This window comes from Mauremys mutica, chromosome 18 (genome assembly GCF_020497125.1).
Source record: "Mauremys mutica isolate MM-2020 ecotype Southern chromosome 18, ASM2049712v1, whole genome shotgun sequence".
NCBI classification, from domain to species: domain Eukaryota; kingdom Metazoa; phylum Chordata; order Testudines; family Geoemydidae; genus Mauremys; species Mauremys mutica.
In genome coordinates this window covers 10,001,802-10,028,749 of record NC_059089.1, presented here as the reverse complement: position 1 = coordinate 10,028,749, position 26,948 = coordinate 10,001,802, and the positions used below count along the sequence as shown (strand labels likewise).

Genomic DNA, 26,948 nt, shown 5'->3' with positions numbered 1-26,948 from the left:
ATCCTATAATCCATTCTTCCAGCCCATACTTCTTGAACCATCACCCTATTTAGGCATGCCCCTTCGGCAGCCACAGCACTGCTGGCAGAGGGAGCACCCCTCTCTTGTACTCCCCAGGGGAGCCAGATCAATAATGTGCCCGCTACCCAGGGTGTACTCTGCCCACAGGGGGCCAGACACATTTGGGCTTTAATGCTATTGAACTGGCTTGTGTGTACAAACAAATCTGCGACGGGAAATAATTGAGCAGCCTTCGCTTTATTGACAGAGGGGAAGGTTCTCCAGAGGCAGAGGCAGCATCTGAGGGTAGTGAGTCACTAACACCACAGGAAGAATTGCATGGCAGCGGTAGGAGCTGTCTGTGGTGCTTCTGGGAATGGAATCAAGCGACAGCAGAGTCATGTAGGAGAGGAGACATAACCCAGACAGAGCTGGCTGACATTTTTCAAACTAGGAGTTTTTCTGTGGACAAACAGCTTTTGAGAAAACATATGAAAATGTTCAGGAAATGTCATTGATGTGGTTGTAATGTTTTGTTTGGCAGGAAAAAAATCATATATATTGTAATGTTTTCAGCAATTCTATTTTCATTCTATTTTTTATTTTATTCTAAATATTCTCGTGTCAATGACCACTTATTTTCTTTATAGAAAATCAGGATTTTGGTAAACGAGAAAATAAACTAACATTTTCAGATACTATATATCAGGGAGAGGAATTTAAAAAAATAAACACACAAAATCAAAACTGGGTTAATTTAGAATCCTTTGAACTGCAAACCACTTTAAAATTCAATCTTTTCCCCACAAAACTATTCTTATGTTTTTTTTTGTTTTTTTTTTTTTTTTTACCAGCTCTAGTCCTTGTGCCCTGCGCTGGATAAGTGTGTACGATGATGTCTGCCCCCTGGTGGCGGGTGGATAAAGAAAAGATCTTTATTGTCATCTGCAGATTAATGTTCATTATGACAGGCCTATAATTGCTAAATAAGAGCTAAGTATAATTATTACAATTGCCTCCCTGACTAGCTACACGGGCCTCATTTTCATCTCTGCCCTCTTGTAGGAATACCAGTGCCCTTTGCCTGTCTGCCAGTTCACCCCATCAGCATAGCTTTCATGGGCTCCTTTCAGGTATAATCCGTTGAGGTTGGCCGAATGACATGCTCCGTACCACCAGGCCCCTTTAAAGGCTAGAGCACAGCTCCACTCAGATACGTCATTGTCCTGGTCGTGGGTTGAAAACATCATGCCGTTGTGGTTAGTTAAGGAATCCCCTGTGGAAACAATTGGGTTTATTTATTACATATTTTTACAGACACAAGGTGGGTGAGATAATCTCTTACTGTTTATTTTTTACATTTTTACAGTTCAGTTCCCACAGCCCAGCCTGGTGGTTCTGGAGTGGGGTTTCTAAATTTTTCCCTGCACCAGGCAGCAGAAATCTCCCTGGGGTCAGGAGAGAGACTGCAGTTCTATTTCCAGAGAGGGACATTTTTCATCAGGCCATATTCTGACTGTATCTCTACACAAGATCACATAAGTCATGACAGGCTGAAGAGTTTCCTAAGTCAAAGACCAAAGTCAAAAAGGTGCTAATCAGGGAACTTCTATTCGCTGATGATGCTTCCCTCAGACCCCACAATGAAGATCTATTAAGAACTCATGGACAGCCTTTAAAGTACCTGTCAGGCATTTGCTCTCACCATCAGCATCAATAAAATGGTTGTATTAGGACAGGAGGGTTCAGAAGATCCTTCAATCACCTTAAATGCCAACCAGCTAGATGTCGTCCAAAAAGTTCAGCTATTTAGGTTCTACAGTGACCACAAACCTCTCACTGGATGAAAAACGAAATGTTTCCATTGGAAAGTCTGCCACCTCCTTCAGCAGACTAACTAAAAGAGCATGGAACAACTCACAGCTGACCATCAAGACCAAAATGCTAATGTATCAAACCTGCTTCCTCAGCACTCTCATGTATGGTGGGGAAACATGGACAACTTATGCTCATCAGGAGAAAAGGTTAAACAGTTTCCACTTAGGCTGTTTACGCTGCATACTCAACACCAAATGGAAAGATAAAGTCACCAATGCAAAGGTTCTTCGAAGGGCAAATTTACCAAGTATGACAAGCAAAGATGACTGCACTGGCTGGGCCATATGAGTAGGTTGGAAGATGGACGCATACCCAAGGACATGCTATAAGGGGAGCTAGCAGAGGGAACAAGAACAACAGGACGTCCCAAGCTTCGCTATAAAGACAAGCAAACAAGATATGAAAGAATTGGAGTTAATCCTGACCTATGAGGAATCTTAGCAAGTGATTGTAACAAGTGGCACCACTGTTTCCATCAGGGTTTCAAAGTCCATGACAGAAGCTGGCTCCTACAGCTTGAAGAGAAAAGAGCCCGTAGGAAGCAAGCAGCTCCCAACCAAGATAGATACATTTCTTGCTCTCCTCTACTCTCTTCAGTTCGTCCACATCATTCCTAAAGTGTGGTGCCCAGAATTGGACACTGTTCTCTCTCTGAGGCCTCACTCGTGCTGAGTAGACCAGGACAAGTATCTACTGTTCCTTACATGCCACAGTCTTATAAACATATCCAGAATGACATCAGCTTTTTGTGAAACTACATCACATTGTTGACTCATATTCAATTTGCGATCCACTCTAAACCCCAGTTCTTTTTCAGCAGTACTACCACCAAGCCAGTTATTCCCCACTCTGGAGATGTGCATTTGATTAGTCTTTCTTAAGTGAATCACTTTCCATTTGTCTTTGCTGGATTTCATCTTGCTGAATTCAAATCAGTTCTCCAATTTGCCAAGGTCATTTTGCATTTTAATCCTGTCCTCCAAAGTGCTTACAAACCCTCCCAGCTTGGTGCCATCTGGAGATTTATAAGCATATGCTCCACTCAATTATCCAACTCATTAATGAAAATATTGACTACTACCAGACTCAGGACTGACCCCTGCAGAACTCCATTAGATACACGCTCCCAGCTTACCAATGATAACTACTCTTTGAGCACAGTCTTTCAAGCAGTTGTGTACCCACCTTATAGTAATTGCGCCCAAACTGCATTTCCCTAGTTTGCTTATTGAGAATGCCATGTGGGATTTTTGTCAAAAGTCTTACTAAAATCAAAATATATCATGTCTACTGCTTTCCCCTTATCCACTAAGCCAATAACCCTGTCAAAGAAGGAAATTAGGCAGGGTTGACATGATTTGTTCATGAGAACTCCATGGTGCATATTGCTAATTAATCCTACCGTCCTCTAGGTGTTTACAACTTGATTGTTTAATAATTTGAGTATTTTTCCAGGTATCAAAGTTAGGCTGACTGGCCTAAAGTTCCCCAGGTCCCGTTTGTTTCTCTTTTTAAAGATAGGTACTATGTTTGCCCTTCTCCAGTGGTCTGGGACCTCACCCATCCTCCAGGAGTTCTCCAGATAATTATTAATGGTTCTGAGATTGTTTCAGCTAGCTATTTTATTCCCTTAGGATGAGTTTTGCCAGGCCCTCCCAACTTGAATATATCTAACTTATCTAAATATTGTTTAACTTTTCCCCCAGTATTTGGGCTTGTTGTTAATAGTGTGTTGAGTATGTCATCACCAGTAACCTTTTGAGTGAAGATTGAAACACACTAGTCACAAAACACCCAAGCCTTCTTGATGTCATCACTTATTAGCTCTCCATTCCTGTTAAGTAAGGAACTACACTTGCTTTCATCTTTCTCTGCTAATATATGTAAAGAACCCCTTCCTATGGATTTTTCTGTTCCTTCTTAGATGTAACTTATTTTGTGCCTTAATCTTTTTTATTTTGTCCCTACATAAGAGTATGCTACTCTTTTGTACTTCTCCTTAACAGTTTGTCCATGTTTCCACTCGTTCCTTTCCTTAGAATAAAGAAATCTGTGATTTCATGATCACTTTCTCCCAAATTGTCTTCTGCCTTCAGATTCGCTCCCAATTCCTCCTTCTTGGTCAGAATTAAGTCTAAAATGGCTGGTCCCCCTGGTTACTTCCTCCACAAAATGGTGTCCCCATTACATTCCAAGGGCTTATCAGAAGTTGTGTGTTTTTCTTTATTACTTTTCCAACAAACATCAGGGATGTTGAAGTCCTTCATTACTATAGTACACCTGTATCAAGAGATCACGTCTATTTATTATGCTTTTTTTCTTTCCCCAGAGACTGTCAGTTGGTCTGCCTCTCGCCTCCTCCTGGAGCAGAGAACAAGTGTATTTACTCTGGCTGTATAATTCAACACCTCCTCCCATTTACCTTGCCTGTCCCTCCTAAACAAGCTGTACCCCACTATACCAATAGTCCAGTAATGAGACTCATCCCACCAAGTTTCGGTGATGCCACTTAAGTAGTAAATTTACTATTGTACTAATCCTTCCAGCTCTTCCCGTTTATTCCCCATCCGTCCTGCATTTATGTATCGGTATCTGAGATATGCCTCTACTGGTTACTCTCTTCTTCCTCCTCTGACCCTACATGTCCCCGCCCCCAAAAAATCTGGCCCTCTGTTAAGGTGGCCCTTTTTTATGCTTAGCTGTTGGCTTTTGTCCCCTGCCCCTTTTAAACCTAGTTAAAAGCCCTTCTCCCTAGTTGCCTTGGGGGTCTGCCTAAGCAATCCTGCGATGATGTGTAGAAGACTCTGCATGGCACAAACTATTTCTGTCTCTGGTATGCGGGGGTCTGGATGCATAGTTTGCATGAAATGGGGCATATGTAACCACTCAATGACTTGTACCACTCCTGATGTGCCTACGTCGTTTAATTCAGATATTTCTATAGGGCATTAAGATCTAATTTAGGGAAGCAACCAGCAGTAGCTGTGCCTACCTCGGCTCATTATTCTGCTTTCAGACCTCCACTAGGCAGGATATCCATATTATACTATATGTTTTGTTGTCACTAAACCTTGTGTTTTTCCTTTAATAGTTCAACAGGAGAATAACTGATGTTTCCTGACACATCACTTCCACAGATTACATTGCCTTTTGCTTCTGCCATAGAATACTCTGCATCACTTTTGCTTTCCATTTTTCCATCTGCCACAAAGGGAAAAGGATGAGCTGAGAATCTACCTGCAGTGCCATTAACAAAGGGTCCAATGAATAGCATGTATTTTGAAGCCTCTCCTGAAACTCTGAATGACGAGAAGGAAGCAAATACATAGTTGTCGTCAAAATCTCTGAGATCGACGCGAAGCTCCTGGGGACCTTTAGAAAACAATTTGAAAGCAAAATGTTCAGCACCTTCCATTAGTTTTTATTACTATTACTGATTGTTTTTATTGCAGAAGCCCCTGAAGACTCTAAACACGAATCAGGCTCTATTATGCTGGGACCATTATGATCATCTAGTTTAAATTGCCTGCATTACACACATCATAGAATCTCACCCACTGATTCTCGCATCAAACCAATATCTTCATATCGAACTTAATCAATTCAATTTCTGCCCACCAACCTAACCTCCCTATTAAAAATCTGCTCCGTGTTATGCTTTGCTAAGGTAGTTCAGAATCTATGACCTCATCCACGCTGTAACATCCCTTATTGCTGTACTGTGGGTGAACCACCAAACGACCAAATGCTGCTCCATGAATCATGACTGGAGCCAGCCCAGCTACCACAGCATTCTTGGTTTCAATAGCTTTGTGTGGCAGGACTGGGCTGTAAGGAACAGGAAGGGGTGTCTGGAGCAGACGAGTTACCTCTACCGATACCATGTATCCATGGTTAAAATATGGGAACAAATCTTGGTGGAGAAGGTTGCTGTAAGGAAAAGAATGCGTCAGTGATGTCTTTACCAAGGAATGATAACAGATGGATATTGTCATTCCCCAGCCAGAATTCTGACAGCCGGCTGCCAAAACCTCTTTTGTATGAATTCCAGTCACGGTAAAAATCCACAGAACCATCCACCCGTCTCTGGAACACCTGCAGGGAAACAGGAGGTTCTTAGCTGGGAAATCCCACATTGGTTTCCATCCTATGTTGAGCAAGAGGCCAGAAACTCTGAGACTGTAAATCACTGGATGAGATTTAACAGGGTCAGATCTATTTCAGCCTCAGGTGACTATCGCAGATGGAGGCTTGTCCCACAGGATCTTATTAAATCTTGGCAGCAACAGCACTAGATTTAAAGATCACATGGTCTGAAAACTACAGCACTGGGCTGGCAATCAGGAGGCCTGGGTTCTATGCCCAGTTCTGCCACTTGGGCAAGTCACATCACCTCTGCTTTCTGAGCGGCCCTTTCTCTGCCTTGTCTATGGACAGAGTATGAGCTGTAAGGGAAAGGGGTTGTCTCTCAGTGTGTGTTCAGCACCCAGCACAATGGGACCCTGATCTTCATCAGATTCTCTAGGCACTACTGGGATATAAATAAGCAGAATAATAAATTGAAAGGTTTAAATGTGAGGTACATACAGGGTTCAAACCCCTCAGCTCCCTAGAACGCTCTTTCCACTCATACTCAGGGGCTGCCTGAGCAATAGAGCAGCTGAGGCACCAGGCCTGTGACAGAAGTGGAAGGAAGAAGGAATTCTGGTTCCAGAGTCTAGGCAGCTATTGAGGAGGCTCTGAGATCCAGACAGAGAATAGCCAGGAGAAGGGAAACCTCGTTAACTGTGTCAGACCAGTGACAAATGTCCCCTCAGACTGGGTCTTTTAGAGTCTAAAGCTCTGGGTTCCCTCCATGAAACCCACTGTGTTCACAACCAAGCTATCCCCACAACCAAGGATTAGGGAGGATTAAAAGGGCTCAGGAAGTGTCTGGTTTTTATTTCAGCTAACCATGGTGAGCTAACAGCTTCAGGAGTTTCTGTCCTCATGCTTTTCTCCTAGCTACAACCCACTGGGTAAGGGCCACCTCCCATTTCTGGGACAGAAAACTGTTTGTTGTTCAATAAATAATGTCCAATGAGCTTCATTATGCTTGGTTCTTACAATCCATCCTCCACCATCTGTGTCCATGTCACACAGCACGGTCATGGCGTTACAGTCACGGGGGTAGATGGTGTACCAGCCGCTCAGGATTTTCCCTCTAGCTAACAGCTCCTTGCAGTTCTTTGCTCCTGGTTGAAAGAGGAATTGAAATATGTAAATTGGTTGTATAACTCTCCTTGTACAGGGAGTCATAGGCTGCTTTATGTTGCACTGAGGGCCAGCTCAATTGCAGAATTAGGTAACGGGAAAACAATCTTTGAGCCACCATCTCCTCTCCTCCCCACTGTAGTGTTTGGGAATTGGGTACTATCCCTTTCAATAGTTTGTGGTCCCTCTGTGTTCTATCTTTGGAAACCTACCACGACAGCAGCGTATGTACCCATCTAGGCTTGGCATGCTCTCTGTAGTTAGCAAACCAAATTATTTAGACTCCAATGTGCCAATCCGGTTGTATGAAGTTTGTTTGCAAGAGGAAAAGACACAACCACCTGCCCAACCCCATGTGTTCTGTGTGAGACCAGCCCAACCTGAACAGAGGATTGGCTCAAAGCATCTTGAAAACTCATGGAAACTGAAATGTGCACGAAGATTTGTACTGCAAGTACCTAGGCAGCATTTTGAAATTTCTCTGTGAGTCACAGGGGCTTCCAGTCATTATGTGACTGGGTGAGCACTCACCCTGAAAAAATATCAGATACTCACAGGAATACTCACATCAAACAGTTTGCAAGCGAACCCATCAGCTGAAGGAGAAAGATTCGCTAGCCAATTGCTAACAGCAAACACCTTCATTTTAAAAGATCCAAGTCTCTTTGCAGATAGTTTGAGAACAGCAAATGTGGTAAATCACAGATGTATTTTTTTACAATTTGTTTATCTCTAATGGGTTTTCATGTTTGGGTCTCTGGATGGAATGAGATGACATTTAGTGGTTATAAGAAACACTCACCTTTCTTACACTGTTTGTCTTCCAGGACTTCCTCCACTGGTCATGAAAAGAAACACAATAGAAAGTGAAATGGAACCAGAAAATGTTTTACTGTCTTTTAAACTATGTAATTGGCCAACAGTGGCAGCTGCGATAGCAAAGTATTAGTTATATTGAAAGTGCTCTAGACAGGCTTTTAATTGTGAAAACCAAATGCTAATGGATTCACACACATCTCTGATCTGAGCCTTCCAGCCTGAACCAGCGAGACGGCTCTCATTATGTAGCCAACACTATTTTGTAAGCCTCTCATAAGGCACCTACTTGCAGGGCTAAGAACTGGTCCTTAATGGACTAAATTAATTGCTGGTCAATAACTAGAAGCAATGCCCACCAAGTCAGGGGAGTTATAATAATAATAATAATAATAATAGGAGAAATACCTATCTCCTAGAACTGGAAGGGACCTTCAAAGATCACTGAGTCTGGCCCCCTGCCTTCACTAGCAGGCCCAATACCCAGACAGATTTTTGCCCCAGATCCCTAAATGGCCCCCTCAAGGACTGAACTCCCAACCCTGAGCAAACCACTGAGCTATCCCTCCCCATATGCTTACACTGCCTGTGAATGAGACTCAATATTTAAAAAAAAAAAATTCCAAGTGACAAAAAGGATCATTCCTCTAACAGATCCATTTCTTGTGGTTCATACTCCCCACTCCCAGTATGTATGAAATATAAGGAGGCATAGGAGAAAGAAGCCTTCTCTAGGATACACATCCAGATCTGCAGATTTCACTTACATTTCTACTATTCTCTCTCATACCAAAGGTCATCTGGCTAGCGTTGTTCCAGACATTACAACACATGGATGGGCACCTGTGTTTGTAGGTGGGGCTATTTCTCTCTTTGTAAAGTCCAAATCTTACAGGAGGATTGATATAGATATTGTGGACATGGGGTGGACATGGTAACTATTCAAGCTTTCTAAGCCACTTAATTGTTAGTGCTGCAAAAATAAAACTGAAAGGACGTGCTCAGTATAAAGGAGAGTGCAGAGGGTCTCACCAGCTGTTCCAGGGGCTCCCGTAGCTCCCAGGGCTCCTTTATCTCCTAAAAAAAGAACTCAGAATAAAATCCTTGTTTTGCCTGTAGGTCAGCTACATAATACAACATCTCACTACAACAATCGCTTGGGTTTAATTGTGTGGAGGGGCTAGTTCAAGGTCTATGTACAACCTACATGTTGCACAATCTGTTAAAGTTGGCGTTTTGTGGGACTTAAGTGATGTATGTGCCAGCTCTCATGATTTTGTCATGACTCTCATGATAATTATTCTTTTCCTTAAAGCCCAAGCTCCTGGGTTCAAGTGGATATGACATAATTACAGCCATCAGCCTCAGTAAAAAGGAAAGTTTCTAACCCTCAAAGCTACAGCGAAAGCCTCAAAATGTGACCCCAGTGCACCCTAAATACTCAAAAAGGCAAATAAAAAGAACACCACATCTATTATTTTTACATAATCTCATGATTCTAAAACCAGTCTCCTGATTTTTGATGAACCTGACTGAAATTTTTCAGAGATTTGGGGCTGGTAGTACTGCATTTATCTTATCTTGTCTTTTGCATTGGCTGACATGAAATAGGCTTCGGCTACGTCCCCACTGCAGTTGAGATCTATTTCCTGTGGCTGCATAGGACTCGTGGCATATCAGACATTATAATTAGAGCTGGGTGAAATTTTTCAGGCTAATATTTTATTCACAATTTTGAAATGTTCCAACTCCTCATTTCAGAACAACGTTTTGTTTTGTCATTTGTCTATTAAACAAAACCAAAAAGGGGACACTTCTTGTTTAACCGGAACCAATTTCATTTCAGCTTTTTTGTTTGGCAAGAAGCTGGAAGAAAAAATTGTACAATGAAACAGGGCGGGAGGAGGAATTGTTGCTCCCAATTTCTCTATCACCATGAATAGCACCAAAAAGGGCTCTCCCAGGGCCGGTGCAACCATTTAGGCAACCTAGGTGGTCGCCTAGGGCGCTGGGATGTGGGGGGCGCCATTTTCTTCGGCAGCGACCACGGTAGCTGGATCTTCGACCGCCCCAGTCGCCGCTGGCATTTAGGCGGAGGGAGCTGGGGCAGGGGAGCGCGGGGAGGGCCGCCTGCAGCAAGTAAGGGGGGGGGCGGCATGCATGGGAACTCCCTGCCCCAGCTCACCCCTGTCCCGCCTCCTCCCCGAGCACGCTGTGGCTGCTTCACTTCTCCCGCCTAAGCTGATTGGCCCTGCAAGCCTGGGAGGTGGGAGAAGTGAAGCAGCCACGGTGTGCTCAGGGTGCTCGTGCTCATGCGCGAAGCAGGGGTGAGCTGGGGCGGGGGGGGTTGCCTCAAGGCGGGGGGGGAGCGCCTCAGGGCGAAGAGGGGGAGCTGCAGCCGTGGGGGGCACCTCAGGGCGGGGGTGTGGGGGTGGTCTGCAAGGTGGAAGTTTCACCTAGGGTCCAAAACATCCTTGCACCGGCCCTGGGCTCTGCAGTGAGAAGAATCGTCTGAGGTCTCTCACCTTTCACTCCAGGGGGGCCAGCAGGACCTCTTTCTCCTGATTGAACAAAAAATAAGATAGTAAAGACTGATCAGAGATACCGAGATCTTGACAGTGGATCAAAACTGAAGTTCTGTTGCAATAATAAACCCTTTATTGTCAAATATAGAGTGAAGGGAAGTTATGGTGGTTTTTCAAGCCCAGATATTAGAGGAATTGGTGCTTTATAACTAGCTCTAATTGATATTTGATTAAAAACTTATATCCTGTTCTTAGGTCACCTGTAGGAAAACACAGTTCTCTGCCCTTTGTTACTTTACCTTTTGGGCCAGTTACTCCCACCTTTCCAGCGATCCCCTGTGGTCCCTGTTGTCCTGAAAACACAGAAAACTGACTGAATAGTTTCCAAGGTAGCACAAATATTGAGTACATAATCCCCACCACCCCAACCTGGAATTACAATAACCCATCTGTGTCGAAATTCACATAATGTATCTGCATCTGGCTCGCTGACTCCCTGATCTCACATCAGGATCCCAGAACATGGGCTCTTGCATAGAGGCCAATTGAAGTCAAAGGAACAAGCACATTTTTCTGCCAGGTGAGAACCAAAGCTGGTAAACAACCATTTTATACATGCTACCATTAAAAATGTCATGGCTCATGATAATAATTATGATTTCCTCCTCTCTAGCCCCTCTCATCCAAACTTCTCAAAGCGCTTTACACAGATCAATGAAATGTGCCTCAGATAACCTCTGGGAGGTAAAGGACCATTATAGCCATTATACTGAGGAGAAAACTGAGGCTCAAAGAGTGATTTGACTAAGGTCAGACAGCGAGTCAGTGACAGAGATGGGGAAAGAACCAGACGACTTGGTTGCCAATCTGACAGTCCAAAGGGAATGGACAATATTTCAGAGCTTGCTTATTCTGCATCTCCAATCCCTTGCCACAGGATACGGAAGATGCCATGTGAGTTTCCTCATATCAGGGTTGAGGAGAATCTCCAAAGTCTGAGCATGTTACAAAAGTAATTCCCATTTACCTCAGTACCCAGACATCCCTGATTCCCATTCAGTGCCTGAGAATGTACCTCGCGTTCCTGGATTTCCTGAGTCTCCTCTGGGTCCTGTGGCACCTGGAATTCCAGGGCAGCCTTGGAGAATGGAGAGTTTATCGGTACTGTTGAAACCCACTAAGCTCACGTCTGGGGAAAGAAATGATCCATAATCAATGATTGTTAGGTTCTCAGGATCTGAAACATTTTGCAGAAATCCAGAGGGAGAACCCCAGCAAATGAAAGCCTAGATAGTTCCTTGGTTTTCTTTTCTCTATTAGTGACAAATCCAACATTTTCTTCAGTTTTAAGCATTTCAGAGACAATGCCCTAATATGAAAAGTTGGGGGTTATTACTATTAGTCTTTGTTTTAAGTTATTGTGAAAACAAAAGTTAAAAAGAAATGATTAAATATTTGTATTTTTAAAAAAAATCACATCAAAGATAATTTTGATGTACACCTTCTGCTGCAGTGTTTGTAACCCAACCATTGTAGCATTGTGCCTGTTCATGAGAATCTTTTAACAAAATTAACTACAGAGAAAAAAAAGTGGAATGAAATGCAGAGGAAGAACAAATAGCTGCCATTCAGTGAAGAAATTGTGCAAAAGAAAAATAATTTTTAAAACAGTTGCTCTTAGAAGCTCAGGAAATACATTTTAAAGAACTAAATATGTTTTTAACCTAATAGTCCCCTCTCTATATTATACACATTGTGAGATTTAAAATTATTTATAGGGACATCACTGGAGAAAAATAGGGACATGCCTGTTAACTCCACTGAGTTCTATTGATGTGGAAATTTTTGAGGTAAACAAGATGTGGGTGGACATGGTTAATATGCCCAGTGACATAGGAACTCTACCTCCAAATATGGAACATTTGGGCATAAACTGTACATAGCAAATGATTTTCAAAATGATCATGAATGTAAGGAGATGAAACGAGACAGCAATACTGCTCTGAAATAATATATTTATTTATGCATAAGATGGCAAAGCCTGTATTCAATCCTTATTTAGCAAACGACACATTTCCTTCAAAGAGATCATTTGCCTGAATGATATCTGCACAAATTTAACTAAATCTTGCATAAGAATTTCCAGGATTTCATGATGAACTAAAATAAACCTTAAATGCTGCTGGATTCTCAATGTGAATGTGTTGACATGGAAAGAGTTGTGTAGCGGATTTGTGGTGATAGATACACAACAGTTGCGATTTTACAAATAATCATCTTAATTTGGTCAACGTGAATTTTAAAAAGCAGAGGGATCTGAAATCATAGGCTGACTCTGAGCTTTGTAGATTGAGATTTAATTTTCCAGAATTTAGGTCATCTGCCTGTGTGGGTCGGTCAGTCACCAGATTGGAAATGCTTTGGCCCCAATATGCAGAGGAGATGGGAGCTTTAGACAGAGAGATTCCAGCAGCAGTGTAGAGAGGTTAGAAGACAGTAAATGGACATGAGGGAGAGGAGGTCAAGTCAATTTTTTAAGATTCTCAATGAAGGCAAGAGACAACAATTTCAGAACATTTTTTGCAAAAACCGTGTCCTTTTTTTGAACACCTCCAGTCTGTGACGGGCACTTCTGCAATATAGAGTAATTTCTACAAAGGAATTTTGTACAGAGAAGCTGTTCTTTTTAGTATTTAAAAAGCACCATAAGCAGGCAAAGCACTTTATAGACATGTAGGATAAGAAACATTCCTGAACAGTTCCCAGTTCCCCCAGGGTCCAGGTTGGCAAGAACCACACTATGAAACGCAGTTTGGAACAGGATTGTCTTTCACTCACCTGGGCAGGTGTCCTGAGCCTGACAAACCGCTGCTGCTAGACAGAGTAAAGAGAGGAGGGTTTTCTGGGCAGCTCTCCCCATGGCTAGTGCTGGGCTCTGCAATGGCAGCTCCACTTGTCTTCTCCCCACCTCCTCTTCTACTTTAGTATTTCAGTCCCTGTAAGCCTTTTATATGCAATAACGAAGAGCCTACAGCAAATAAAGCTCTCTGCCTCCGGCATCTCAGCGCCTCCTTCCCACTCGCCACATTCCAGTAGTTTCCACTGAGATGTTTATGCTGCAGCGATCACAACCGTAGCTGATAAAATGGTCTGATAGAACATGTTCAGTACTGGACTGGCAGCCGTTGCTTCCCCGCACAGCAAACACGGTATCGTGCAATGACGATTATTGAACGGAGCCAGTCTGAACCTTTGCTCACAAAGTTAAGTCATGTGAATGTGTCTTCTGAAATATTAAAATATGGTGCCAAATAATGAGCCCAAGCTGACTTTCTCCATCCCTTCAAAGCCCCCTGTTGGCTTCAGTGGGAACCTTTGGGTGAACAAGGAGAGCAGGATTGGGTGAATTTACTAGCCAACTGCTCTGTTATTATTATTTGTATGACAGTAGCCACAGGAGACTTCGCGTCAGATTGGACCCCTCTGTGCAAACCCATAGTAGGAGACAGTAATAGAGCGATAGGTTCCAAGACCAGAAGTGACCATTGTGATCATCTAGTCTGACCTCCTGTATAACACGGGCTACAGCACTTCCCAAAGACAAGTGAAGAGTGGGAGAAAAGAATTATTATCCTGATTTTTGCCGTGCTCTGTGTGCCTGTGTCATAGAAATGATAAATAATAATGATGCATGCCCAGGCCATATCTGCTCATATACCACTGCTGCATTTTTCTATATGTACATGTGATTTTTCAATGATTGCTACACGGCGGATGCTATTGATAGCAGATCACTGCTGAGGATCATTTCTTTATGTGCATATGTGTTTGCATGATTCCAGTCCATACAGCAAGAAGGCAGATGCTGTTCTACCTCTGTGCAAAGGATATTTCCTCTCTTCCCAATGTGGTATTGTGGTTTGTAATTGGAATCAGAGACCCAAAGCTGCAAAAGAGACTATTGGAAGATATGGTTCTTTGAATGATTGCTCATTTTGATTCCAATTAGGTGTGTGCGTGCCGTGTGCACAGTCTTCGGAAGGTTTTTCCCCTAGCTGCCCTCATCACATCGGCCGTGGAGCCCCCTGGAGTGACGCCTTCATGGCGGTGAATATATGCCCCTGCCAGCCTGCCACCTCTTCATTCCTTCTTACCACCAGTGACGGTCGTTGGAGCTATGGTCGCTTAGCTTAGCAAGTGCTTCCCCTAGTATTTGTACTTAGCTCTCTGTAAATAGTTGTTTAGTTAGTAAGTTAGTTTGTTAGCTAGGAGTGGGGGAGGGGGTTCCTCTCTCCAGTTTGTCTCCTCTGAGGTCTGGGGTATGCCTCGATCCCAAGGGTTCAAACTCTGCGGAACCTGCCACAAGCCCATGCCAATAGGCGATCCCCACGACTCTCGTCTCAAGTATCTGGGGGTGAGGGGAGGGCCTACCAAGCAGATTGATGCAAGATTTGTAAAGAGTTCCACCTGAGGACTAAGAAAGAAGGGACTTCAGGCTGAAGCAGATCCTGATGGAAGCAGCCCTCCGTCCCCAGCTGGCTTCGGGCCAACTGGTTCCAGCATCGAGCACCTCTGTGCGGAGCGCTCCAGCCTCCGTGCAAGAAACGGTGCCAAGGAAGGACTCTGGTCATAGAGACCCTCAGCGCCGACACTTCCCGGTACCGAAGCTCGCGGAGGCAGCCCGGCGCTGCTCGCGCTCCCCAGTGCCGCATGAGCGGTACAAGAATGTGGACAGCGGGTGCTCGCCTGCACCAAGAGAGGCAGGGTCAGACAGTGCCACTGGGGTGTGTCCTGCGCAGGAGCACCTGGTGCTGATTTCACAGGAGCCAGCGCTGTCAACTTCAGTCTTGCAAGGGGCTCATCAAGTCCGGTGCTGTTGGACTGTCCTCACTGAGTGTGCCAGGTGGAGGAGCTAGAGCTCTCTTCCATCCCAGACACTTTCGAGGCGGCAAGGGACTTGATTGCCATGACAGCTCCATAGACTCCCGTCATCCGGGATAGACCTCTGGGGCCGCACTGCGTGGCACCGTCCAGAGGCAAGCCTGCAATGAGGAGGCACCAGTCACCATCTCCGCAGCACTGCTCTCCACGGCACCGGTCTCCAGCACCATCTGCCCGGCACCGGTCCCGCCACTGCAGCACCGCTCTACAGCATCTTCCTCGCAGCACCACCATGGTCTTCGCACTCAAGAGCCTGATCATCGGACTCCGAGGCGGAGTCCTGTTACTCAAGGCGCAGCCAGCACCGATCAGACTGCTGCAGATATAGACAGGACGTAAGGATTGTGCCATGGCAAACACAGAGGCAAGGGCCCGAGCAATGGCCATTCTGGACTCCATGGGCCTACCACCAAGCCTAGGGCACGCACTCAAGGGTTCCCACTCGGTGGTGTCGGAAGCACAGATGCCTCCACCAGCCATGGACCGTCCCGCCCCTCAGGGCTCCGAAAGAGCATCAGTGCGAGCCATGTCCAGATCCTGGGCCTACCACCAGCACCAAGGAGCGTGGCACCGAGCAGGACGAGTCCAGGGGGCCAGGAAAGCCCGGTGCCGCCTCTGACCTCATTGCCGTCCTCTCCGGATGAATCGGTGGCAGTGTCTTCCTCCTCTGGGCCACCCACTATTGACAGTAGAGCACACCAGGGCCTTCTGCATAGGGTAGCTCACAATATGGGGCGTCAGGCTGAAGAGGTAGTCGAGTGATAAGACCCTGGAGGGGCTGTCTTGGGTGGCTTTGCCTCTCAACAAGGCTATTCAGTACACTACAAAAAACTCTGTAGCAAACCCCTCCCTCCATTCTCCCTACACAGAAGGGGTTGGACAGGAAGTATTTTGTCCCCTCTAAGGAGTGCGAGTACTTAGCTACTCACTCGCAGCCCTGTTCGCTTGTTGTGGACGCAGTGAATGAAAGAGAGGCAGGGGCAGCAAGGGCCGACTCTGATGTCTGGAAGGTTTACTCGACCTGAGGGCTCCAACCAACAGGCAATCCTGAGCAGATACATTTCAACTCATGGACCTCCATGCTGAAATTCAAGGAGTTCGTTCCATCTGAATCCAAAACAGAATTTGGGGCCAGAGTGGACAAGGGAAAGGCAGTGGAACGGACCTCTTTACAGGCCTCACTGGATGCTGCAGACTCAGCTGCGCAAACCTTGTCCTCAGGAATAGCCACAAGGAGGAGTTCGTGGCTCCAAGCATCCGGCCTTCCTCCTGAAGTACAAAAAACAATTCAGGACCTGCCTTTTGATGGCACGGGCCTTTTTGCAGAGCAAACAGACTCCAGGCTTCACGCCCTAAAAGATTTGCGGCTGTATTAAAGTCACTGGGCCTACATACCCCTGCAACCCAGCGAAAACATTTTAAACCTCAGCCGCCACAGAGCTTCTACCCTCCCCATCCCAGGCAGGACTTCTCAAGGAAGCGGGGCAGGAATGGTAGGCGCAAGCCTCTCCATCCTCCACCCAGCCAAGGCCAGCACTTGGCAAGGCAGTCAGGCTCTAAGCAGACCTTCTGAAGGTGCGCCCGGGGACAATGCACTGGTTTCATTACCGGATCCTTCTCCCTGTTTTCTGAATCATCTGTCCCCCTTTTACCATGCTTGGTCCCAGATAACTTCGGACCGCTAGGTCCTTTGCACGGTAGAAGTGGGATATTCTCTCCAATTCTGCTCCTCCCCTCCTTCCCACCCCCCTTCCCCATGCCTCTTCAGGGACCCTTCCCATGAGCATCTCCTCATGCAGGAGGTCCAAACGCTCCTCGCAGTGGGAGCAGTGGAGGAGCTATGGGGCAAAGGGTTCTATTCCCGTTACTTCCTAATCCCCAAAGCCAAAGTGGGTCTCAGACCCATCCTCAGTCTGCAAGGTCTCAACAGACTCTAAACACAATCATTCCATCTCTGGATCTGGAAGACTAGTACTCCGCCCTCAACCTCAAGGACGCGTACTTCCACATAGCTATAATTCCAGCTCACAGGCATTTTCTCAGGTTTGTGGTCAACCGCAACCATTTCCAATTTACGCTCCTCCCCTTTGGTCTGTCAGCGGCCCCTCGAGTGTTTACCAAATGCCTGGCAGTCGTAGCCACCTTCCTACAACGGAGACAGGTGCAAGTATTCCCATACCTTGATGACTGGCTACTCAGGGGACGATCTGTGGAGCCCCAGGTCAGCTTCATAATATCCACCTTCGACATCTGGGTATCCTTCTCAACAAGCACAAATCAACTCTATCCCCTGCGCAGAGAATAGAGTTTATCAAAGCAGTATTGGACTCAGGTCAGGCCAGGACATCCCTGCCGGAGTCTTGGTTTCGGACAATGACAGACATCATACAAAGCTTCAAGCGGTACTCCACCACCACAGCAAGGAACTGCTTGAAGCTCCTCAGCCACATGGTAGCATGTACATATGTGGTACAGCATGTGAGGCAGAGGCTCAGGCTTCCCTAGGCCTGGCTGGCGTCAGCCTATCGGCCAGAGCATGACAGTCTGGACAAGGTGGTCACCCTCCCGGCGCCAGTTCTCGAGTTGTTCGTCTGGTGGCTCAGCCCACAGACAGTACGTGCAGGAGTCCCCTTCGCAAAGCCCCAGATCTCCCTATCCCTGGTGACAGATGCATCAGCATTGGGATGGAGTGTTCACCTGGGAGATCTTCAGACCCAAGGTCTCTGGTCACAAGACAAGCTCTCACTCCACATCAACATCAAGGAGCTGAGAATGGTCCGCCTGGCATGCCAGACTTTCCAGGCCCACTTGCAAGGGAAATGCACAGAGGGGATGATGGACAACACAATTGCAATGTTTTTTATAAACAAGCAGGGTGGAGCTTGTTCCTCTCCTCTATGTCGGGAAACCCTCAAACTGCGTCTGACCCACATGCATCTGATGAAGTGGGTATTCACCCACAAAAGCTTATGCTCCAACAAAACATCAGGGCCTCTCAGTATCATCTCTCCGGGTCCATCTGACTGCCATTTTGTCCTTCCACCCGGGAGCAGCCAGCTGTTCAGTCTTCACCAACCCGATGGTCAGTCATTTCCTGAAAGGTCTGGACAGGCTATACCCACAGGTTAAGCAACCAATCCCGGCATGGGACCTTAAACTGGTCCTTTCCAGGCTAATGTCCCCACCCCTTAGAATCCCTAGCAACTTGTTCATTGCTCTACCCATCATGGAAGGTGGCTTTCCTAGTTGCCATAACATCAGGAAGGAGAGTGTCTGAGCCTTAACATCTGATCTCCTTATACCGTTTTTTATAAGGACAAGGTGGGACTTAGGCCTCATCCAGCCTTTCTTCCAAAGGCTGTCTCCCAATTCCGTGCCAATCAGGACATTTTTCTACCAGTCTTTTACCCTAAGCCTCATACGGATGCTCATGAGCAAAGGCTTCACTCATTGGACATTCAGCGAGCTCTGGCTTTTTACACTGAACGCACAAAGCCATTCCGTAAGTCGAACCAGTTATTTGTGGCAGTTGTGGATAGAATGAAAGGCCTTCTGGTGTCATCACAGACAATTTCATGGTGGATCATGTCCTGTATCTGGGCATATTATGACCTGGCAAAAGTTCCGGCCTCTACTCTAATGGCACATTCTACAAGAGCACAGGCCTCCTCAGCAGCGTTCCTGGCCCAGGTTCCGATCCAGGAGATCTGCAGGGGGGCGACATGGTCCTCGGTTCATGCTTTCACCTCTCATTATTCTATTACCCAGCATGCCAGGGACGATGCAGCGTTTGGCAGAGCGGTGACTCAATCGGCGACGCCACAAGCTCCGACCCCACCTCCTAGTTAGGGCTTGGGAGTCACCTAATTGGAATCGACATGAGCAAGCACTTGAGGAAGAAAAAACGGTAACTCACCTTCTTGTAACTCTTGTTCTTCGAGATGTGTTGCTCATATCCATTCCAAACCCGCCCGCCTTCCCCTCTGTCAGAGTATCCGGCAAGGAGGAACTGAAGAGGTGGTGGGTCGGCAGGGACCTATATTCACCGCCATGAAGGCGCAACTCCAGGGGGCTCCACAGCTGACCCAACGGGGGCTGCTAGGGGAAAAACCTGCTGACAACTGTGCATGTGGCACGCACACACCTAACTGGAATGGACACGAGCAACACATCTCGAGGAACAACAGTTACGAGAAGGTGAGTAACCATTTTATCTCACTTTGGATAAAGCAGTAAGACTGTGTCAGGCAACAGAAATCCTTCAACGGCATAAAAATAATGGAAGGGAAAGAGGACACTGCCACTCTAGATAGAGTGACAAGAAAGACAAAAAACTGGCAAGAAGTCAGTCAGTACAAAACAAAAAACATAGAGAAGTATGAAAAAGGCAAAGCACAAGGGTTTGCAAGAGAAAGCTTCAAGGATTGCTCAAGATGTGGACAAAAAATGACCTCAACATTGCCCAGTTTTTGGTAAGCACTGCAATATTTGTAAGAAATACAATAATTGTGCCAAAGTCTGCAACCAGGATCAGCAACTGCGGAAGCCTGCATGCTTATGCCGTAATCCAGGAAGAGAGCACAGACAACATCTCAGGAGTTCTATTATCTAGGAGCTGTATCTGAAGAGGAAGGAAGAGATGAATGGGCAATTTCCTTAGACACTAATGGGACTCTTATAACCTACAAATTGTGCACTGATGCTCAGGTAAATGTTCTTTCAGATATTAGTGCTAAAAGTTTGAAAAAAATAGGGAACATTGTTAGCAAACAGATCAAACTGAAAGCTTATAATGGGGGAAACAATTCCTACATGTGTACTAGCAGTGACAATAAAAGATCAAACAGAGCTGATAAACTTTGAGGGAATAAAGCACGTACATTGGATTTAAAAACAGGCCCAGCCCTTGGGCTGATACAAAGAGTGCATGTGGGAGAGGAAGTACGGGACACATTATCCTGAACATTTGATAAAACTGTAATAAAAACAGCGGTGAAGTCAGACATGTGAGACTAATACAAACAAATTGTCCAGCCTCAGACAGGAAGTGGAAAGAGTTTTCTCGGGCTACAGCTAATGGTGAGACTTTACAGAGGGTATTAAGGCTATTACTGCAGGGTGGCCAGGACATTACCTACCATGTCCCTATTAACAGTTTAAAGCAGAACGATCTGTTATTGATGACATGTTGTTTGGAGGAAATCGGAGAGTAGTACCTAAGATGTTACAAGCTGACATGCTTACTAGTATACAGGAAGGGTACTTGGGTATGGCAAAAGGTAAATGCAGAGCTAGAGAGAGACTGTATTGGCCACAAATGAACAATGAGAGACAAAATTGTTAAAATGTGTTAAACATGTCAAAAATACCAACAAAACAGAAAAAAGAGCCTAGGTTGATAAATAATGAACAGTTAAGAGCATGGTCTGAAGTTGGTGTGGATTTATTTACCTATGCTGGTAAAAACAATGTTTTGATGGTAGATTGTTATTCATTATCCAGAGGTTCTTTGATGAGAAAATACCACATCAAAACATGTAATGTGCATGAAAACCATATTTTCCAGGCATGGACTGCCTGAAGATCTCATGTCTGGTAATTGTCCACAGTTTGATGGCCATTAATTTAAATAATTGGGTAGAGAGTATGGGTTTAAGCATATAACTTTGAGTCCCAGGTATCCTCAGTTCAATGGTCTTGTAGAGAATGGCGTGAAAATTGTGAAAACAGCTTTTGAGAAAGGCCACTGCCATGGGTACAGATCCATACTTGGCTATTCTGAACTATAGAGCAGCACCAGTTAATCATGGACTGTCACCTGCAGAGAGACTGTTTGGCAGGAAGCTGAGAACAAGACGCTCTAACTCGGCAGGGATCCCTATTGGCAATACTGACTTAGATCCCCATCTATAAAAAGGGAAATAAGGACAACACAGGGAATTACAGACCAGTCAGCTTAACTTCAGTACCCAAAAAGATAATAACCTGGAGCAAATAATTAAGAAATCAATTTGCAAATACATATCTTATTAGTGTCTAGGTAACAGTCAGCAAGAATCTGTCAAGAACCAAGTGTGTCAAATCTACCTAACAGCTTTTTTTGACAGGGTAACACGACTTAGGAGTGGGGGGAAGCTGTAGGTGTGGTATATCTTGACTTTAGTAAGGCTTTTGATACTGTCTTGCATGACTTTCTCATAAACAAACAGGGGAAATACTGTCTAGATGGAGCTACTAGACGGTGGATGCATAACTGGTTGGAAAACTGTTCCCAGAGAGTAGTTATCAGTGGTTCACCATCATGCTGGAATGACATATCAAGTGGGGTCCCACAGCAATCAGTTCTGGGTCTAGTTCTGTTCAGTATCTTCATCAATGATTTAGATAATGGCATAGAGAGTACACTTATAAAATTTGCGGCTGATACCAAGCGGGGATGGGTTGCAACTGCTTTGGAGGATAGGATTAAAATTCAAAATGATCTGGACAAACTGGAGAAATGATCTGATGTCAATTGGATGAAATTCCATAATGACAAATGCAAAGCACTCCACTTAGGAAGGAACAATCAGTTGCACACATACAAAGTGGGAAATGACTGCCTAGGAAGGAGCACTGCAGAAAGGGATCTGGGGTCATAGTAGATCACAGGCTAAATATGAGTCAACAGTGTAACACTGTGGCAAAGAAAGCAAACATCATTCTGAGAGGTATTAGCAGGAATGTTGTAAGCAAGACACAAGAAGTAATTCTTCTGCTCTACCCTGCACTGATTAGGCCTCAACCAGAGTATTGTGTCCAGTTCTGGGAGCCACTTTTCAGGAAAGATGTGGACAAATTGGAGAAAGTCCAGGGAAGAGCAACAAAAATTATTAAAGGTCTAGAAAACATGACCTATGAGGGAAGACTGAAAGAATTGGGCTTGTTTAGTCTGGAGAAGAGAAGACTGAGCAGGGACATAACAGTTTTCAAGTACACAAAAGGTTGAGGAGGGAGAAATTTTTTTGTCCTTAACCTCTGAGGCTTGGACAAGAAGCAATGGGGTTAAATTGCAGCATGGGCAGTTTTGGTTGGACATTAGGAAAAACTTCCTAACTGTCAGAGTGGTTAAGCACTGGAATAAATTGCCCAGGGGTTGTAGAATCTCCATCATTGGAGATTTTAAAGAGCAGGTTGGACAAACACCTGTGAGGGATGGTCTAGATAATGCTTAGCCCTGCCTTGAGTGCAGGGGACTGGACTAGATGACCTCTCAAGGTCCCTTCCAGTCCTACAGTGCTATGATTCTGTGTGTATAACCAATGTAAGTGTAAACAAAAGATATCTTATGATGGAGGGTCCAGTGTGTTGGTGCTTTTGAAACCTAGAGATACTGTGGGGATTCACGATGGTACTTGCTGGGCACTGAGGGCAGTAGAGACTCATGAGGTCACCCCACAATCTTATGACGTACAGACTCCTGAAGGACATACGATTTGGAGGAACAGGCGTCATCTGCAACTGCATCTTCCTTATTGAGGAAGACCAGGGCTCAACAATTCACCTGGGACACCTGCCCGCCAATTGGGAAGCTGCCCACAGCACAGACAGTGATGCTAACCTGCTCTCGAGCTCCAGCTTCACTGCCCCTGAAGGTATTGTAGTTGTAGGTTTTAATGTACTGTTGTAACACAGGTTGGGAAGCCATTTAGTCACCATCCCTAAATCTTTCTCCTGCTCCCCTCCCCTTCCCTCTCTTAGCTGCCCCTTTTCCTGTTCCAGGAAACAAACAAATGACATCCTTAGGAGGGTCTGATTAGTTATTTATCCAAGAAGCCTGGTGGTGTTAGCCATCTGCACATCCAGCTACTAAGTGAGTCACCAATCATCAGGGACCCAGGGCTTATTGGTCCCAAAGGGGGATCATCAATTACTCAAGGAGATAGCCTCCACCAACTTTAGTAATCAGGGGTGCACCAGAAGGGGGCTACAGTAAAATAAATCCCAAGTAACTCGCTGCAGTCAGGGGGTCAATCCTTGGGTGCACCAGTTTGCACCATTGTGATGGTGTTATGGGAGCACAATGGAATCCCATTAGCTTATCACTGAGCCTACTGAGGCATCATGCTGTGCCTAAGTACTCCTCCAGTGCGGACTCTGCAGTCCAGAGCATATTTCTGCCTCTTGTGTGTGGGAGTTAGGATGTGCAGTTTGCATAAAAGTGGTCATGTCCACCCACTCAGTGATGTGTACCAATCCTGATGTTCCTGCTTCAAATAATTCAGATGTTTCTCAAGGGCATTAAGATCTAATTTAGGAAAACAATCAGCAATAGGTTTCAGAGTGGTAGCCGTGTTAGTCTGTATCAGCAAAAAGAACGAGGAGTACGTGTGGCACCTTAGAGCCTAACAAATTTATTTTGGCATAAGCTTTCGTGGGCTAAATCCCACTTCATCAGATGCATGGAGTGGAAAATACAGTAGGAAGAGATAGATAGATAGAACATGAAAAGATGGGGTTTCCCATACCAACTCTAACAAGACAAATCAATTAAGCTGGGCTATTAGCAGCAGGAGAAAAAAAAAGTTTGTAGTGATAGTGATAATCAGGATGGCCCATTTCAAACAGTTGACAAGAAAGTGTGAGTAATAGTGGGGGGGGGGGGGGAAATTAGGAAGGGGAAATAGTTTTTAGTTTGTGTGATGAACTAACCACTCCCAGTCTTTATTCAAGCCTAATTTAATGGTGTCCAGTTTGCAAATTAATTCCAGTTCTGCAGTTTCTCGTTGGAGTCTGGTTTTGAAGTTTTTGTGTTGAAGAATTGCCACTTTTAGGTCTGTAATTGAGTGACCAGGGAGGGTGAAGTGTTCTCCGACTGGTTTTTGAACGTTATAATTCTTGACGTCTGATTTGTGTCCATTTATTCTTTTGCGTGGAGACTGTCCGGTTTGGCCAGTGTACATGGCAGCGGGGCTATTTCCCCATGCTAATTTTTCCCCCTACTGTTACTCAGACCTTCTTGTTAACTGTTTGAAATGGGCCATCCTGATTATCACTACAAAAGTTTTTTTTCTCCTGCTGCTAATTGCCCACCTTAATTGATTGGTCTTGTTAGAGTTAGTATGGCAACCCCCATCTTTTCATGTTCTCTGTATATATCTTCCTACTGTATTTTCCACTCCATGCGTCTGATGAAGTGGGTTTTAGCCCACGAAAGCTTATGCTCAAATAAATGTGTTAGTCTCTAAGGTGCCACAAGTAATCAGCAGTAGCTGTCCCTATCTCTGCTTTCAGTCGCTTCACTTGGCAGGATATCCAAACTACAGCACAGCTGACTCTGTGCTCCTGCAATGCCGCCACAGGAGCAGAATAAACAGTATTTCTTGAAAGAGCGAGCTCACTTCCATGGATTAGATCACCTTTCGCTTATTCAATCAGCCTCTGCATATAGACGCAGTGGCAAAGGGTGATTACTACAGTAGCCCATCGTGAGACTCCTGGTGTATGAAAGGGACAGTATTTAATAGACATTTCATGTTGTAATTGGAGTGGGATGTATTTGGCTTCTGCAATAGAATATTCTACATCTCTTTGCCTTGCCATGGTTTTCCTCTGCCATAATGGGTACAACAGGAGCTTCCCAGAACCCACCCACACTGCCGGCAACAAAGGCTTCACGGATCACCTTGTATTTCTCACTGTGCCCTGCAATTTCAAACGAGGTGCACTTGGCAAATTAAGAGTTGTTGTAAAAAATCTAAGCATTAGACCCAAAGTTTGTTGGTTTCTTTTGAAAATAATCTGAAAGCAAAATATGCAGCATATCCCATTAGCGTTTATTACTCATATTGATTGTTTATATTACAGAAGCCCTTGGAGGCCCCCATTATGCTAGACACTGTCCACACCTCTGTGACCCTAAGCACCCCTGTTTTTACCCCCTACTTACTACAGTGATAATCATTGTACAACGTGTGCCTTGTGAAGTGTCATTTACAAACTAACAACTTCCTAGTCAACAACAACATGGTAAGATGTAGGCAGCAACATTATATGTAAAGTTATTAACTGGCCCATGTGATGTAACTCAAACATATTCCAGACCACATGGCTTCCCTAGGTAAAGATGTTAAATAGGTTTGTCCTAAACAAAGGACTGGGGGTTTGCCTCAATTTACATGTAAGCAATAACACAGGCACTGACTTTTGTTTTTGCCGGTGGGTGCTTTCCGCCTTCTCTGTCTTAACCTACGTCCCATTGTTATTCTGGTTTCACTGTGCACCATGTATGTGCTCCTGCCACCTACCCGTGGCTCAGGGAAACAAACATGGAGCTTCCTTCACTACCAGATGCCTTCCTCACCGCTTGAATAAACTTTACTTTGAAGAGTAACCTTCAACTGAATCCATTTAAAAGATTCACTGATCTATAAAGACAGGAGCCCTGAACCTCAAGTGATAAGCAATTGAACCAACTGATTGCTTGTATACGATGTCACTGTATTATGAAAGTGTATAGTCTTCTCTGAGAGCTAATGGCACACTGGTGGTGGATATCGTTGTGAAATGTCTGTATTAACACTGTATGAGGAAATATGGATACATAGTGATACTAGGATCAGGAAGTCCCTATATTTTCTTCAGCTAATCAGGCTGAGCAAACAGCTCCTTGTTTGAGTTTCTGTTTTCATATTTATTTCCAAACTGAAACCCACTGATTAAGGGGCATCTCTCTTTGTTGGGACAGAAACCTACTGTGCAAGAAGAAAAGTGTCCGAAGAGCTTCATTATGCTCTGTTCTTACAATCCAGCCTCCACCATCTGTGTCCATGTCACACAGCACGGTCAGCGTTACAGTCATGGGGGGTAGAGGAGGTGCCCTCTGGCTAATAGCTCCTTGCAGTTCTTTGCTCCTGGATGAATGAAGAATTGAAAGAGGGAAATTAGTTCTATAACTGCCCTGAGAGCAGGCACTCATTGGCTACTGTACATTACACTGAGGGAGGAATCAGCCGCAAGTTCAAGTAAGTGGAAAGATGTCTTTGAGCTACCCTCTCCTCCCCCAACTTGACACAGTGTGTGAGAGCGCCCTCTGGTGGTTCTGTGTTTAAAAACCTACAAGAGCGTGTGGCTCTAGCTAGGCCTCACGTGTTGTGCACAGTTAGCAAACACAGCCATTTCGGCTCCATCGTGCACATGCAGCTCCTCCATATTAAATTTGAGGTGTAAAGAATAAAAGACACTCTACCCCGTCCAGCCCCGTGGGTTCTGTGCAAGAACATTTCAGCCAGAGCCGAGGGTCTGGCTCAAAGTGACCCGTGTACTCATGGATCGGAAAATTTTCTTAAAACTTCCAATGGAAGTGCCTGTGCAGCCTTGAAATCTCTCTCCGAGACAGAAGATCTTCCAGTTAGGGAGGAGAAATATCACCACATGATGTGGGTGAGCAATTACACTGAGAGAATATCAAATGATTACACCTATACTTGCAGCAAGCAGTTTGCAAGCAAGCCTAGTGTTTAATTTGTGCCAGGGGTTGGCCATTCATAACCCCGG

General features: G+C 45.0%; 1 protein-coding gene across 2 annotated transcripts; it reads right to left on the bottom strand.

The window, feature by feature from the left end:
* Positions 1–275: 275 nt before the first annotated feature.
* Positions 276–26,299, bottom strand: LOC123352494 (ficolin-1-like). 2 transcript variants are annotated; one of them, XM_044992694.1, is made up of 10 exons: positions 26,148–26,299; positions 11,548–11,661; positions 10,772–10,825; positions 10,473–10,508; positions 8,980–9,024; positions 7,934–7,969; positions 6,985–7,112; positions 5,844–5,973; positions 5,116–5,250; positions 276–1,276 (listed from the first exon to the last, which is right to left on the bottom strand). In XM_044992694.1, exons 1-10 carry the CDS (start codon positions 26,251–26,253, stop codon positions 1,029–1,031), a joined length of 1,032 nt encoding a protein of 343 aa, XP_044848629.1. In that variant the 5' UTR covers positions 26,254–26,299; the 3' UTR covers positions 276–1,028. The 2 variants fall into 2 exon arrangements, with proteins under 2 accessions (XP_044848629.1, XP_044848630.1); XM_044992695.1 differs by lacking the exon at positions 26,148–26,299 and adding an exon at positions 13,311–13,393.
* Positions 26,300–26,948: the final 649 nt, after the last annotated feature.

Bases quoted from the DNA above. Each gene is read 5' to 3' on its own strand.
- LOC123352494 (XM_044992694.1), bottom strand. From the start codon at position 26,253: ATGACTGTAACGCTGACCGTGCTGTGTGACATGGACACAGATGGTGGA. The intron at 10,509-10,771 runs GTAAAGTAACAA...TTGTTCAATCAG, and splicing joins GGGAGTAACTGGCCCAAAAG to GAGAAAGAGGTCCTGCTGGC. The intron at 5,251-5,843 runs GTAAAGACATCA...TGTTTTCTAAAG, and splicing joins CCATCTGTTATCATTCCTTG to GTCCCCAGGAGCTTCGCGTC.